The following is a 16,365-nucleotide window of genomic DNA, read 5'->3' as shown; positions in this document are numbered from 1 at the left end:
AGGGGTGGACATGGGGAAAGCATTTTTAAATAACTTTTTAAAAATGTACAAAAATGTCATTATAGAGGATTAGCAAAAAATATGGAAAAGGCTAAATAAAAAGAGAACTCGTATGTAATCCTTCTATTTATAGGAAAATTCTGTTAACATTTTTTTGTGTGTTTACCATTATGGGACTTTTCCTATGTATGTGCACACAGATGAGGGGGGCTGTGCATGTGTGATATCTGTGTATGTGTGTATGCAGACTGAGATCTGTCAACTTTATAACCTGAATTTTCTCTTAATATATCACAAACAACTTTCCACATCATTAAATATTCTTTGGTAATATCAATTTATATGGTTACTTAGTAATCCATACATGTACCATAAATGATTTAATTCAAACCTCTAGTATTAGACATTTATCAATAAAATGTTATTTTTTCCTTTTTCTTTCCTTTTTTCTTTTGCTATTATAAACAGATTCTGGGCTAGACATCCTGAGAGCTAAATTTTTAGAAACTTCACATTTATTTTCTCAGCATAGAGCCCTAGAAGTTGAAGTGGAAGGTTGAAAGCTATGTTCGATTTTAAGATTTTTGATACATATTGACAAATTCTTTCCAGAAGGGTTGTATCAAATTACAGTCCCACTAGCAGTGTCTATAAATAGGAAGAGACCCATTTCAGAGTGATTTCAAGGATGGTGTCAACTGGATTTGGTGGGTGGAGAGGAGCAATGGATCCTTGGCAGAATATAGGGGCAGAAGCAATGTGAACTCTGTCAAGAGGAGCAAAGCAATGGGCAGGCCTAAGGAACAGGAGGCTGGGTGGATAAATGATGAGGAAAAAAAAAGAAAGGCAACCACAGGAGAGTGGGAGAAAATGAAAAAAAAAAAAAGAAAGAAAATTCTAGTGAAGTTATACACTCAGGTCACTTTAATTTACTGCTTTATTCTGCAAAAGTAGCAAATGTAGCAAACAGCTAATCTTTTTTTAGTGTTTGGCACTCTGTGGTACCAAGGTCCAGAGTTACATTCATGTGAATATGTTGATCCATTCTTTTCATCCAGTCACCATTTATTAGGTGTCTACCATGTACCAAGTACTATTCTGGATGCTTTGGGTATGGAGATGAGACCTGGTCCCTGCTCTCAAGGAGCTCACAGTCTAGGGGAGAGGCAGACACATCCACAGACCAACACACTGTGGTCGGTCTAGCCTGTGGTAGGTCTAGCCTGTGGTACAGGCTAGAAGAGAGGTAAGTACAGGGTCCTGTGGGAGCCAGGAGCCTACTATTGCTTCCTGTGTGCATATGCATGTGTGTGTGTGGTAGAAGGAGGGGGAGGTGTAGCAAAGGCTTCACAGAGGGGTTGATATTTGAGCTGAGTCTTGAAGGAGTTTCTCAGATGGCTAAGGATCACAGATCATACTCATACTCCTTGAATATTTGTGCCACTGCTCTCAAGGACACTCAGTAAGGCAGTGAGGATGCTCGTGTGTAATCTAAACCCATTCGTGACAACAGCCTCCACTGTTACCTTAATGGATATATGTACATAGCCTGATTTAGGCAATAATATGCTCATTTTAGCATATAAAGGATAACAGGCATGTGGCATATAGGCTTTTAAAATAGTTCAGATGACACTAATAAAATAATAATAATATTCAAGTCTACCAAGTCCAAAGACACAGACATAGAGAATGGACTTGAGGACACGGGGAGGGGGAAGGGTAAGCTGGGACGAAGTGAGAGAGTGGCATGGACATATATACACTACCAAATGTAAAATAGACAGCTAGTGGGAAGCAGCCCCATAGCACAGGGAGATCAGCTCGGTACTTTGTGTCCACCTAAAGGGGTGGGATAGGGAAGGTGGGAGGGAGACGCAAGAGGGAGGAGATACGGGGATATATGTATACATATAGCTGATTCACTTTGTTATAAAGCAGAAACTAACACACCATTGTAAAGCAATTATACTCCAATAAAGATGTTAAAAAAAAAAGTCTACCAAGTCCTACAAATTCTACCCCCTAAATGTCTCTCGACTCTGTTCCCTCCTCTCATATGTTGCTCCCTCAGGTCCTCACCAACTCTCTCTGGAGCAGAGTACCAGCCTCCTAACTGGTATCATCCCCTTCCAATGCATCCTAAAGTGAAAATCTGATCATGGCACTCCTCATCTAAAACATTTTAATGTTTTTTTTGTTGCCAACAACCAGTATTTTCCAAATTTCAGTCATTTGAGTATTACTTGCTGATTTTCCCATATTCACACACCATGTGTACTATTATTTACTTAATATTCCTATTTAAATCAACTTAAAACTGGTTACTTTGTATGTTCAGTAAACCTTTTCCTAAGTAACCTTAGATTTGATGATGTAATTCAGTTTTATTTTTATAAGCTACATTAGAATATATAATTTATAAAATTTTAAATGTTTGTGGGAATAAAGCATAACTACTATGGTAGATGCCCTATACATTTTGAGAAACACTGGCCTATGTGAGCACATCCAAACTTCTTATCATTGTGTTCAAAGTTCTTCACAAATCAGCCCTAACCTCTTCTACAATTATGCCTTCATTTCCCCAAACAATCTGCACCCCAACCATGCTGAATTCCTCAACATTGAATGGACACGCCTTGCTCTTGTAAAAATCCTATGTCTTTCACAGTCTGCTCCCTCTATCTTAAATGCCTCCCCTCCACTCTTCTCTGCCTGGCAAACTCATTATCCTTCAAGACCTATCTGTCATGTCACCTCCTTACAGAAGCTTTCTTCCTGACTCTCCCTTACATTTAGTCACTCCTTCCTTCATCCTCCCATAGCACTTTGAACCTGTCTCTGTTATACTACATACTACATTATCTCAGCCTGATGGGCATCTATCTCCCCAACTAGACCTAGAGAAAGCTCACACCTCGTGCTCTGTTGCATCCCCAACACTTCACGTGGGGCAAAGGTCATGAAGGAGACCAAGTGCCCCAGAAGGTCACTTAAAGTCTAAGATAAAATAAAACCTAAAGTACTGTCAAGGTCCAAATAGCTTAGAGGCATGACATGTTTTTATAAAGAGAATCATCTAATTCAAAGATAGTAATACTGACTACAGTTTTGGCAGACACAATTTGCTACGGCTGCAGTAACAGTGAAGCTAATTTGCTTTTGGCAGCTACTTTACAGCAGACACATACTGACATAGAAACTAAAAGCGAATCATTTGTGTTTTTGCCAAGATGGTCAAATATATCTCACAATAATCTCTCCTTACCACAAATGGGAAGTTAAGAACAAAAGTGAACAGCAGGACCAGCAAACCACGGTGGACAGAGCATGGGCTCTGGAGTCAGAAATCTGTACACCCAAATCCCACCTCAACTCTCCTTACAATCTATGTGACTTTAGGTAGGTTGTTTAACTTCTTGACGTTTTAGTTCCCTCTTCTAGAAAAACGGGAAGACTAGTACCTGCTTCATAAGACTCTTAAGATAATGTGACAAAGTGCTTATGATAGCGCCAAAACATTTATGGGCTCAATAAATAGCAATCATTATTGTTGCCCAATGAAATGACCACAATTCAGGTAATAGGATGCACAAGGACAGCAAATGCATTTCTTAAGAAAATCAATTTATATCACTAGGCTTTAAAAGTAACAACTATAGAGTGTAGCTAAGAATAGCCAAAAACAAAACAGTCTATAAGACAAAGCTCTTCTTGGGTTTAAATTAAACTCACACCTGGAACATACCACCACACTTCTTTGTGTTCTCCAAGAATTGATCTCAAATCAGGTTCCCCTAGGATGAAAAAACAAAAATCACCCAATCTTAATTTTTTGTTCTTAATTTTATGATACAGAATAAAATCCAAACTATGTGGATGCTTTAAAGTGTCCTATTACTATGATCCCAAGCTTTTCAACACTATTTCTTCCCCAATCTATCCCTGCTGACACGTTTTACTCCAGTCAGGGAAGCCCACCTGTTATACAAGTGCTCCCTCTTCTATCTACCCTTCTCCAATTCCAACCCCAGTATGAAGAAGCAGTTTCTCCCTCCTCTTTGCCCATTTCAAGTCCACTTTACTCTTTCGAAACCCAAATTAAAATTCATCTCCTTCCCAAAGCCGACCAGGGTTGATCTGGAAGGTAGGTGAGAGTTTCAAGCCTTCAGCACTTCCAGGGTTAGGCTTGACTTTCCATAGATCAACCCCCCCAACCTCATCGGTATCCCCTTCCACTAACTCCTAAGCACTTTTCGCACGCGTTTGTAATAATAAAATAATACAGTCTCGTTTTGCGCAGTCTACTTTATTCCGTAGTTGGTGTGCCCCTTAAATATGTGTCAACATCAATCTTGCTGGAAAGCCCTAGAGCGCTCGGTTTTTACAATAGGTCTAACTTGCCTTTTATTTTCATCAGAACACTGCAGTGAACCTTAAACACGTATTTCTCAAAAACGAGATTCCTTTCCTCTTCTGCTCCCCACCTCTTCTGGAAATTGAGGGGAAACCCTTTTCGCTCCAAAGACCTGGTCAGGGAAGGGGCAAGCGGCTGGAGGGGCCAATAAAGAGATGGCGACGATCCGGATCTCACCATCAAAGGGGCGGAAAGTGAAAAGTTGACAAAAAGTCACGCCCGGGGCGTGGCAAGGAATTCCCAAGGCCCCAGAGGAAAAGGGGTGTGTGTGCATTGGGAGGGGTGTGTGCCCAAACCTGAAGTGCAAATTGAAAGAAGAGAAGAAAAAGAGATCGCCCAACTCCTGCAAGCAGTAAGGAGAGTCCAGACGCCGCCCAGGGAAGACCCTGGTGGAGAACCCTAACTTCAGATGTCTGAGGAGGCACAAGGCCGGGGTGGCGGATACGGGATGCCGTTGTGGAGGAAAAAGACAGCGGGCAGATTTGAGGGAAAAGAGAAAAAAGGGCACGCTCCCGAGTCTCCAGGGAAACGGGCGCGGTGAGCTCAGAAGCCCACCCCGACTCGCGGGCCCAACACCCCCCCCCCCGCGGAGGCGGAGCTGGGAGGAGTCAGGGCTGAGGCCCGCGGCTCTGGAAGCACCCTCCTCCCTAGGCCCCCTCAGTCCCACAGTCCCCAGCCTCAGCCGCTCAGGCTTTCTGTCTCTCTGACCTCCAGCTCCCCGGCTACCGAAGCTCAACTCCTTATAGAACCGCGGAAAATCGGGCCGGGGCGGCAGCTTCCGAGTGGGCGATACCCTCGCGGCGCCCCATGCCGGGCGACAGTCTTCTGAACTCCCCTCCTGGCGCTGCCGGCTTAGGCCCGGCGCCCAGGCCCAGGCTAGACTCTCACCCACCCCCACGGCCGCAGCTGCGTCTCCTATTGGCTACTGGTCACCAAGGAAGCCGGAGGCCCGAGCCCTTAGCCTCATGGGAAATGTAGTTTGAAGTCTCTGGAGGTTGTTCTTCCTGGTGGGGGGAGGGAGGAGGGTGGAATCCAATATTGACATTGGCGGAGAGACTCAAGTGAAGACAGGGGATTGGGGGAGATGGAGTCAAGACACTTCTTTTTATATACCCACAATTCCTTCCCCACCAGCCCCCTCCCGCATTTCCTATTGTCCCCAGTTTCGGCTCGAGGAGGGTATTCTGGATGTTGTAGTTTGGAGTGTGCTGTCTTAGAGAATCTCCCTTCTTGGGGTATGGGGTTGTGCTTGTGGGGACAGATGAAGGTTCTAGATTGATTTTACTGTTGGTTAAGCTACTTGCATTTGGGGGGCAAACACTTTATTTTTATTTATTTATTTATTTTTTTGCGGTACGCGGGCCTCTCACTGTTGTGGCCTCTCCCGTTGCGGAGCGCAGGCTCCGGACGCGCAGGCTCCGGACGCGCAGGCTCAGCGGCCATGGCTCACGGGCCCAGCCGCTCCGCGGCATGTGGGATCTTCCCGGACCGGGGCACGAACCTGTGTCCCCTGCATCGGCAGGTGGACTCTCAACCACTGCGCCACCAGGGAAGCCCTGAGCGGCAAACACTTTATATCGTGATTTGAAATTCTCATTGAGTTTTGATTCAGTGGCTTTTAAAAAGTGTTATTTATGCTCTGATAAGCTTAGAATTTTGACTGGACCTTTAAAGTTGTCAGAGTGTGTTCTGTGTGAACCATGTGCATTAGAATCACTCTAAAGTTTCTGGAAAATGTATACTTTGTTTTTAATTGGGAATCATATTTTTTACTTTGAAATGGTGTCACAGTAGGCATAGAAATGTGATTGAAGCCAGCCAGAAGAAACCTGTTTAACCTATAATGAAGCCATGCTATGAAGAACAGTGGCCACGATCATTGGTGTAATATAGCAGTTTAGAACAGATATACAACTTGAATAATAAGAAATAACTGTATATTTCTTTAAGAAACTATCTTTTTAGTAAAACGTATGTTTAAAGATGTGGATAAAGGAATATGTGGGACACCAAAACACTTTGAAGTGATTAAAAAGTTGAAGAAAATGGTTGTTTATTAGGACTAATTTCACTCCTGACTGTTGACTTTTCTTTTCTTTATTAGAGATGAATCCTTATAGCTGAATGGATCGTTACAATTGGGTTACTACAATTTTACTCTTAAGGACAACTTTTTGACCTCCAAGTGGAATGAAGGGAAAGAAAGAGGAATTGCATTTTGCCAAGGTAATTGCCTAAAATTTTAACAAGTGACATGAAGGAAGAAGATGATTTAATAGTTTCAATAATTTATTCAGCCAATTGCTTTGTGCAAGGCCCTGGACTAGTCACAATTGGTACAGAATTGGAAAATAGTCCTTCCTCTGAAGCAGCTCATAATCTAAGAAGGGAGATAGACTATACAATGTGCAAAGTGTTCTAAAAAGTTCTATACAGGGTTCTGTAGGACCACAGAAGAGGAAGAACTCATTCCACTTCTGGAGAAAGAAATGCTTGAATGATGAGCCTTGGAGAACCAGTAAGATATTTGTCATCTTTGGGGCAGGGAGGTTAATCATATTCCATACAGAGAAATAAGAATGTGAGAGAGTGCAGGAAACAAACAAAAAAAAAACCTTCCATACTGCAGGAACTAGATGGGGCAGGAATAGGGGCTCATTCCAATGAGTTCAAAATATAACCTGAAAGCAGTAAAGAACCATCAAAGGATTTTAAGCAAGGAAATGATATGATCAGTTGGATTTGATGACAATTTGGGTATGAAAAGGGAGGGAAAGGAAGGCGTCCATTGTGACTCCCAAGTTCTGATGTGGAAGAGTGAATGGTAGTACCATTCATTGAGATAGGGAACCCAGAAAGAGTAGCAAGTTTTGTGAGGGATAGGAGGGATTCAGTTTGGGACATTTAAAAATTTGAGGAATCTGTGTAACATTTGTGTGGAGATGCCTCGTAGGCTGTAAGGAAATGTAGGTCTGAAGCACAGGAGAGAGGTCTGGGTTAGAACTAAACATTTGGGAGACATCAATAATAAATAGTAATTAAATAAGTAAATATGAACTAAATTTCATGTAGAGAGTGTTTAGAATAGTAAATTTTAGAAGGACAAAGATTCAGTATGGAACCCTAGAAAATAACCGTATTCAAGTAGTAGGTAGAGGAAAACATGCCTTCAAAGGAAGCTGAGAAGGAATGGCCTGATAGATGAAGCAACAGAAAACAAAGTAGAATCACTGGAATATTGTGCAGAGAGGTCAAATAAGAGGACAGAAGAATAACAAGAGGAACTACTCATTCATCCATTCAACAAATATTTGTTGAGTACTTACAACATTCCAGGCACAATTTTAGATGTTGGGAATAGAGGAGTGGGGAAAAAAAACACATGCCCAGACCATATCTCTTTCCTTTGGAACTTATATTCTAATGGGGGAAACTATCAATAAATAATTAATAATTAAAATACATAGCAGTGGAATTCCCTGGCAGTCCAGTAGTTAGGACCCTGCGCTTCTGTGCTTTTGCTGCTGGGACCCCAGGTTCGATCCCTGGTTGGGGAACTAAGATCCCACAAGCCGTGCAGTGTGACCAAAAGAAAAAAAAAGAAAGAAAATACATAGCAGTGACACTTAATATTTCTACAAGGCTTATTGGAATGTGTGTGTATGTGTATTTACACATAGAAAGGTGAGACGCTTGATGTATTGTTGGTAGAAAGTATGCTTGAAAATACATCCAGGAAAAAATGCTTGAGTATAAGATGAATTTGTGAAATAGAGACCCAGGGTAAATCAGTCTGGCTGTATTTATAGATCAATTGGTAGGCCAAGGTTAAAGCTGAAGAGCCAGTGTACAGCTGAAGTCATGGGCAGAGTTCAGGTTTATAATATGGAAAGTGTTTGGCTTCAGTCTTCGACTTAGATGAAGGCTTAGTCAATCTGTTGCTATCTTTACAAGTCAGTGTGGATCCATGGTTAGAGGACCATGGAACCAAGTTTAGGGCCAGCCTGTTATCAGTGTTAGGCCCCAGTGTTATAGCCATGGTTCTCTCTGTGACAAAGATCAGAGCATATTTCTGACCAGTGTGAAAGCTCATTCTGAGGCTGCCTTTAGTCCAGTGTAGCCTGAGTTATACTCATTGTGAAGTCAGTGTACAAGATTTGGGTTCAAATTTTAGCCAGTATTAGGATTTAGTTTATATAAGAGAGGATGTGTTCTAAGATCAGTGTTGGGGCTCAGTCTGTGGACCACCCTTAGACCACATCCAGGGTTAGGGCTCAGCTTAAGGTTTGACTTTAGTTTTTGGTCAGTGTTGGAATCACTTTCATTTCTAGGTTTGGGAATCAGTAAAGGCCAGTATCATAGCTCAGTCGGGGCTTACAGTTCATGCTGATTGTGTTGCCTGGGGAAAGGCTAAATAAGAATTTGAACAGGATTTATGTTCAGTCTTTCATCAGGTAAAGTTTCAATTATTGTTCATGGTTAGAGTTTATTTTTGGTCCAGTGTTAGGCCTCAGGCTGTGGCCATTGTTAATGCACAGTGTCTAAGTTTAATATTCAGTTTGTTGCCATGTTAGGATATTACCTATCATGTGCCCTAGTTTCGTCTCAGACCAAAGTTAGCATTTCATCTATGGACAATGTTAGAGTATAGTTTGTGGCCAGGATTTTAACGATGAATATGAACAGAATTTGGGATGCATATTTGCCCAAAGTACTTCCAAGCTGTGGTTTCTGACTTTAGCCAGTGTCAGGGTTCTGTCTTTGCCCATATAGGAATGGTCTATGGAGCTAAGTCACAGTGGCCAGTGTTGTACCTCATTCTGCAGCCAGAGCCTGGTTCAGTCAGCGACCTGTATTAACATTTCATCTTGGCCTGTGTCAGAGTTGATTCTGCTGGTAGCTGTCCTATTTTGACTTTGTGTACAGTTTCTGTTCAGTGAGTGCTGGTGTTGGTGCTATCTGATTAAGCTTTTGATTTTCTATTAACATTCTGGTTTATATAATTCCAGTATTGTTCCATACACAGTACACTTATTTTTGTTTATTTAGACACTTGAAAGAAGCTTATCATTATTAGTAGCTGGATTGTGTGTTAGGAGATTAATTTGTCAAACATTCTTAGATAAGTTCTTTAATAATGATATTAATTTTATTGAGCTCCTGCTGTGGCAAGTTCTGTTGATTGGTTAACCCAAAACCTTTAAAGTACCCCTTTTCCTTACCTTCCTCAAAATATAGACTCTAAAAGCTAATACACACACACAAAAGAAACTAACACTACTTTTCTCAGGTGCTTTTTCATCAATGAGGCACAAAAAGAAATATGCTTTGACTTATGGAAAAATTTATTTTCCTGATTAAAGGGACAAAAATCATGGCCAATGTTCCTTCTATTTCTTTTGAAAAAGCTTTATTTATGCATAATTGATATACAAAAAAATTCCACATATTTAATATATACATTTTGGTGAGTTTGGACATATGCATATACCCGTGACACTATCACCATAATCAAGGCACTGAACATATACATCACCTCCAAAAATTTCCTTCTGTTCTTTTGTGGATTTTCTGTGTGTGTGTGTGTGTGTGTGTGTGTGTGTGTGTGTGTGTGTGTGTGTGTGGTAAGAACATTTAACATGAAATCTATCCTCTTAACATATTTTAAAGTGCACAATACTGTATTTTTAACGATAGGCACTATGTTGTAAGTCTAGAACTTATTCATCTTGTAAAACTAAAACTTTATACTCACTGAGCAATAACTCCCCATTTCCTCCTCTTCCCAGCCCCTGGCAACCACCATTCTTTTCTCTGCTTGTATGAGTTTGACTATTTTAGTTACCTCGTATAAGTGGAATTATGAATATTTGTCCACCTGTTTTTGGCTTTTTCACTTAGCATAATGTCTTCTATGTTTATCTATGTTGTCACAAATGGTAGGATTTCCTTCTTTTTAAGGTTGAATAATAGTTTATGTATATAAATATATCGTATCACATATATATATATATATGTCAATGATATGCCTATTTTTAATTTTTGGTGGAACCTCCATACATTTTTCCATAGTGACTGCACCATTCTCTATTTCCACCAACAGTGTATAAGAGCTCCAATTTCTCTACATCCTCACTGACACTTTTTTTTAACTGATTTTTTTTCTTTCCAGTTTTATTGAGATATAATTGACATACAGCACTGTATAAGCTTAAGGTGTATAACATCATGATTTGACTCAAATACATCATGAAATGGTGACCACAATAAGTTTAGTGAACATCCGTTATCTCATACAGACGCAAAATTAAAGAAATAGAAAACAAATTTTTTTCCTTGTGAGGAGAACTATTAGGATGTACTCTCTTTTTCTTCCTCTCTCTCTCTCTTGCTTAAAGCAAACAAGTAATTTTCTTTTTCTTTCTTCCTTCCTCCCTTTCTTTCTTGGAGTATACTTGATTTACAATATTATGTTAGTTTCAGGTATAGAGCAAAATGATTCAGTTATTTTTTTTCAGATTATACTGCATTATAGGTTATTACAAGTTATCAAATATAATTCCTTGTGCTATACAGTAAATCCTTATTGCTTATCTTTTATATATAGCGGTTTGTATCTGTTAATCCCATACCCCTAATTTGTTCCTCCCTCCCTCCCTCTCACTTTGATATCATTTATATGTGGAATCTAAAAATAATACAAATAAAACTATATACAAAAACAGACTTACAGATGTAGAAAATAAACTTATGGTTACCAAAGGAGAGAGGATTTACTGTCTTAACACCTTTCATATATAGCATACAGCAGTGTCAATTATACTGATCATGCTGTACATTACATCCCTAGTACTTATTTATCTTATAACTAATAGCTTGTACCTTTTGACCACCTTCATCCAATTCCTTCTGCCGCCCCCCACCCCTTGCATCTGGTAACCACAAATCAGATCTCTTTTTCTATGAGTTTGTTTTTGAAGTATAATTGATCTACAATGCTATGTTAGTTCCTGGTGCACATATAGCACAAATTCTATATTTCTATACATTTCAAAATGATCACCACGAGAAGTCTAGTTACCACCTGTCCTCATACGAAGATATTATATAGTTATTGACTATATTCCCCACACTGTGCATTTCAAATCTGTGACTCATTTATTTTGTAACTGGAAGTTTATACCTCTTAATCTCCCTCACCTATTTCTCTCCTCCTCCCATCTCTTTCCCCTCTGACAACTACCTGTTTGTTGTCTGTATCTATAACTCTGTTTCTGTTTTGTTATGTTCATTCGTTTTGTGTTTTTAGATTCCACATGTATGTTAAATCATACAGTATTTGTCTCTCTCTACCTGACTTATTTCACTTAGCATAATACCCTCTAGGTCCATCCACGTTGTGACAAATGGCAAAATTTCATTCCTTTTTATGGCTGAGTAATATTCCATTGTATAAATATATACCACATCTTCTTTATACATTCACCTATTTTTTTTTAGATTCCATTGGTCTTTTGCTTTTTATTTTTCTCAGTAGGACATATACATTCACCTATCTATGGACACTTAGGTTGCTTCCGTATCTTGGCTATTGCAAATAATGCTGCAGTGAACATAGGGACACATATATATTTTTGAATTAGTCTTTTCATTTTCTTTGGATAAATACCCAGGAGTGGAATTGCTGGATAGTATGATAGTTCCATTTTTAATTTTTTGAGGAACGTTCAGACTGTTTTCCGTAGTGGCTGCACTAATTTACATTCCCACCAATGGTGCACAAAGGTTTCCTTTTCACCACATCCTTCTTAGCACTTGTTATTTGTGTTCTTTTTGATAATAGCAATTCTGACAGGTGTGAGGCGATATCTCATGGTTTTGATTTGCATTTTCCTGATGATTAATGACCTTGAGCATCTTTTCATATACCTGTTGACCATTTGTATGTCTTCTTTGGAAAACTGTCTATTCAGTTCCAAATGAATTTTATGATTGTTTTTTCTTTAAAATGCCATTTCATTTAAAATGCCATTGGGGGACTTCCCTGGTAGCACAGTGGTTAAGAATCCACCTGCCAATGCAGGGGACACGAGTTTGATCCCTGGTCCAGGAAGATCCCACATGCCACGGAGCAACTAAGCCAGTGCACCACATCTACTGAAGCCCATGCACCCTAGAGCCCACGTGCCGCAACTGCTGAGCCCACGCAGCACAACTACTGAAGCCCGCATGCTCTAGAGCCCACGTGCCGCAACTGCTGAGCCTGCATGCTGCAACTGCTGAAGCCTGCGTGCCTAGAGCCTGTGCTCCGCAACAAGAGAAGCCACCACAATGAAAAGCCCGTGCATCGCAATGAAGAGTAGCCCCCACTTGCTGCAACTAGAGGAAGCCCACACACAGCAACGAAGACCCAATGCAGCCAAAAATAAAAATAAAATGCCATTGGGATTTTGATAGGTATTGCATTGGCTCTGTAGACCACTTTGGGTAGTATGGACATTTTGACAATATTAAGTCTACAATCCATGAATGAGGGATGCCTTTCCATTTATATTCATCTGCTTTAATTTCTTTCATCAGTATTTTATAGTTTCCAGTGTATAAGTCTTTCACCTCCTTGGTTAAGTTTATTCCTACGTATTTTGTTGCTTTGATGCTATTGTAAATGAGATGTTTTCTTAATTTAATTTTCAGATAGTTTGTTGTTAATATATAGAAATGCAACTGATTTTTGTATCTGTTTAACCTTTTACCAGAGTTTGAGGATTACCAATGTCCAGGTTAAAACTTACTATGAAGAAGGTTTTAGGGCTAAGACTGTAAACATGTTTCTCAGGTTGGCTGCCAATGTTATATGTCAGTCTAGAAATAAAGTTAGTGTGAGAATGGACAACACATAGGATCCAGCTTGTGTTTAGATTTAGAGACTCAGGCAGCAATCAGGGTTTGGGGCTAAGGCTGTTGCCAGGGTTTGAGTTTAGAGTGTTCATGTCCTGTTGTCAATTTGGGACTTGGACTCTGGCTAGTGTGCTTAGCAGGCATTCTGGTATCAGTAGTAGAGTTCAGTCTGTGCTAATTTTTAGCGTCCCTACCCTGCCCAGTGTCATGGGTACATCTCTCCCCAGTTGAGGGCTAGGATTGTGGCCAGACTGATTGCTCAATCTCAAGCTAGTGCTAGGACTCAGTTTGTGGCCACTGATATGGTGAACTTTGTTTATGGAGTTAAGAATCAGTCTGTGACAAAGTTTAGTACTCAATCTTAGCCTGTTGTTAGTTCTAATAATATGAGGAGGGTTTTGATTTAACCTTGTAGAGTTAGGAATCATTCTTCAGCCAGGCTTAGGGTTTAGTCTTTGGGTCTCAGATTATGGGCAGGATTTACAGTCTTTGTCCCAGGGCAGTGCTCAGAATGTACCCAGCGATAGAGCTCCCATGGTGCGCCCTTTACCATGGTGAGTTGTATCTGTGCTCAGGGTTAAAATTAATCTCTTGTTAGGTTTTTGGCAAAGACTAAGAAAAATATTTGTTTTGTTTTGTCCTTAATTCATATTCAAAGTTTGGGTTCAGTCTTTGCTCAGTTTTGGTGAACCGTTCAGTTTCTGGTGTTGGCTGTGTCTGTGGCTAGGATTAAGGTTAAAGCTGTGGTTGGAGTTGGGATTCAGTCTGGGGCTAGCATTTAGCCAGAGATAGGTTCAGTCTACCCCAAAGATTCAGGATCAGTCATTAGCCATTTGGGGAGCGTAAGTTTTATTTTCAGGGTGAAAACTCAGGCTAGAGGTTAAGTCTTATGGGCTCAGTCTGTGATGAGAGTTAAGAATTCAGTCTGTGACCGGAAACTGAGTTGGTAAGCAGTTAGAGGCTATAAGATTTAGGGGCAAAATCGGTGGCCATTGATGGGGCTCAGGTTCAGTGGATTATTCCATGGTCAGATTTATGAACTCAGTATCTGGCCAGGTTTAGAACTTGAGCTATGAACAGAGTTAAGTCTCAGGCTGTGGCTGTGTTCAGGGTTCTATCTGTGAACAGGATTAGGGCATAAGATGTGGTTGGACTATATCCTCAAGCTTTGAAGAAGATTTGGTTTCACTTCTTGGCCAGGATTAAGGCACAGTCTTTGGCCAAGTTTAGAGTTCAGTCTCTGTACATGTTTTTGTTTCTGTATGAGGCCAAGTTTAGTAGTCATTCTGTTGCCAATATTGGGGTCATTTTCTGGTTAGTGCTAAGTCGGTGGAAATTGTAGCTGGGTAGGTTTCCAAGATCAGATCTCAGGCTGTGACCGAGTTAGAGCCTCAGTTTGTGGTCAGGGTTAGAGCTCGGTCATTGCGTATGCTGAGCACTCATTTTGTGGTCAGTGAAGGATATTAAGTATATCCCAGAGTTAGGTCACAGTTTGTAGCTCAAGCTTGAGACTCAGCCTGGGACAGGTTTAGAGGCTATGTCTGATCATAGGTTGGATCTCTGTATCACGAATTAAGGGCTTATCAGTAGCCATAGTTAGGGTTCAATAGGAGATCAAGGTTAGAGACTCATTCTGGGACTGGTCATAACTACACTACTTAGTCTTGGACCAGACATAGCCAGTGAATATGTGACTAGGGACTCAATTTAATCAGAGTTAAGGCCTTGGAGTATGGCCAGAAAGAGGCTCAGTTTATGGATAGAATTGAGGTCCCTATCTGGGACCGTGGTTAAGGTTTCAGTCTGAAATTAGGGTTAAGTCTCCAAGTCCAGAGTTAGGGATTCAGGCTATGTCTTAGGTTAGGTATGTGGTTGGAGTGCAGGGTTAAACACAGGAATTGTATTCAGTGTTAGCAGCTTGGTCTCTGACCAGAATTAAGAGACCTGCTCTTCAGCCTGTGGTCAGTGATAGTGGTTTGTTAATTATATCTGAATAAAGTTATCATAAAAAAAAGTTTTAAAAAAAGAAGAGGACTCCTACAAACAAAATAGCAGGCATGATTCAAGGAAGGAAACATGGAAAGAGGCTGATTACTGAATCAGGACCAGCAGTGTCCTTGCTGTCTCAGAGTTTTATGCTTTGGAGGGGCAAGACATGAGACTGAGGTGAAAGGAAGAAACTGGTCAATAGGAAGCTGTACCCCAGGGAAGTGGATATGTGCTTTTTGGAGGAGAGAACCTTTTAAAAGTTGTCTGGGTGGAAGTAGTGCAAGTTTTAAAAATTTGCAAAGGATGGAAACTCCCATTTGCTAAGTTCTTCCATCACCTTCTTAGTGCCAGTAATGGGCTTTCCTGAGCACTCTTTCTAAAGTATTCCCCCACCTTTCCCCACACTACACTGATCTCCATCATACTCCCATATGCTCAAAAATTATCTGTGGAAAGCATTCACACATGTTTTTTTCACTTACATTCTCCCATTAAATCTTAATGACTGTCCTTTATGATAAGTGTTCTTATCACCATTATACAGATGAGGAAACCAGTTAAGCTAATTAAGAGACTAACAGGGTCACACAGCTGGTAAATGCAGAGCCAGGTTTCAGATCCAGTTTTACCTTACTCCATGCTATGCTCTTTGCATGCCACTACTTGGCCTGTATTAAGTTTGTAAGATTTGCATCTCACCTTCACCCCTTGACTTGATAAACTTCATTTCATTTAATTCCCACAACAACTCTGCAGAGTTGTTCATATTACTATTTTCCCCCTTTTACAGTTGAGGAAATACGTTCAGAGAGGTTAAGTGATTTTTCTCAAAGTCACACAGCTAATACCTGGCAGAGGTGAGATTAGAACCTAAATATGTCCAACCCTCAGCTGAAGTTTTTCCTGGTTTATCATGCTGCCTCAGAATACCTCAGCCTCCAGGAATGACTTTTGATGGACATTGTGGACTTTGCTGCAGGCTGATGTCGGGAAGGATTTAGTGGTAGAAATAGGTGAGGCTTCCACTATGCCATTCATTACAGTGATTTAAACCTGTG

General features: G+C 40.5%; 2 protein-coding genes across 6 annotated transcripts in view; one reads left to right on the top strand and one right to left on the bottom strand.

The window, feature by feature from the left end:
• Nucleotides 1-5,313, bottom strand: part of ENOX2 (ecto-NOX disulfide-thiol exchanger 2) — a 284,287-nt gene extending 278,974 nt beyond the window's left edge. For 2 of the 3 annotated variants that reach the window (XM_022563943.2, XM_022563944.2), the window contains exons 1-2: nucleotides 5,129-5,313; nucleotides 3,741-3,800 (exon numbers count right to left, since the gene is read on the bottom strand). The gene's annotated coding sequence lies outside the window, so the exon portion shown is untranslated. The remainder of the gene's footprint in view (nucleotides 1-3,740; nucleotides 3,801-5,128) is intronic. The other variant, XM_022563936.2, reaches the window with a different exon arrangement.
• Nucleotides 5,314-5,413: 100 nt separating this feature from the next.
• ARHGAP36 (Rho GTPase activating protein 36) overlaps nucleotides 5,414-16,365 on the top strand; it is a 162,304-nt gene continuing 151,352 nt past the window's right edge. For 2 of the 3 annotated variants that reach the window (XM_089904089.1, XM_089904087.1), the window contains exons 1-2: nucleotides 5,414-5,655; nucleotides 6,525-6,646. In XM_089904089.1, coding sequence (XP_089760215.1) covers nucleotides 6,611-6,646 — 36 coding nt within the window. In that variant the 5' untranslated portion in view covers nucleotides 5,414-5,655; nucleotides 6,525-6,610. The remainder of the gene's footprint in view (nucleotides 5,656-6,524; nucleotides 6,647-16,365) is intronic. The other variant, XM_089904090.1, reaches the window with a different exon arrangement.

Source organism: Delphinapterus leucas, chromosome X (genome assembly GCF_059928025.1).
Source record: "Delphinapterus leucas isolate spDelLeu-1000000601 "Yukka" chromosome X, BTC_Dleu_Yukka2, whole genome shotgun sequence".
NCBI lineage: Eukaryota > Metazoa > Chordata > Mammalia > Artiodactyla > Monodontidae > Delphinapterus > Delphinapterus leucas.
The sequence above is the reverse complement of the archived record's forward strand: the minus strand, read 5'-3'. Positions and strand labels throughout refer to the sequence as shown.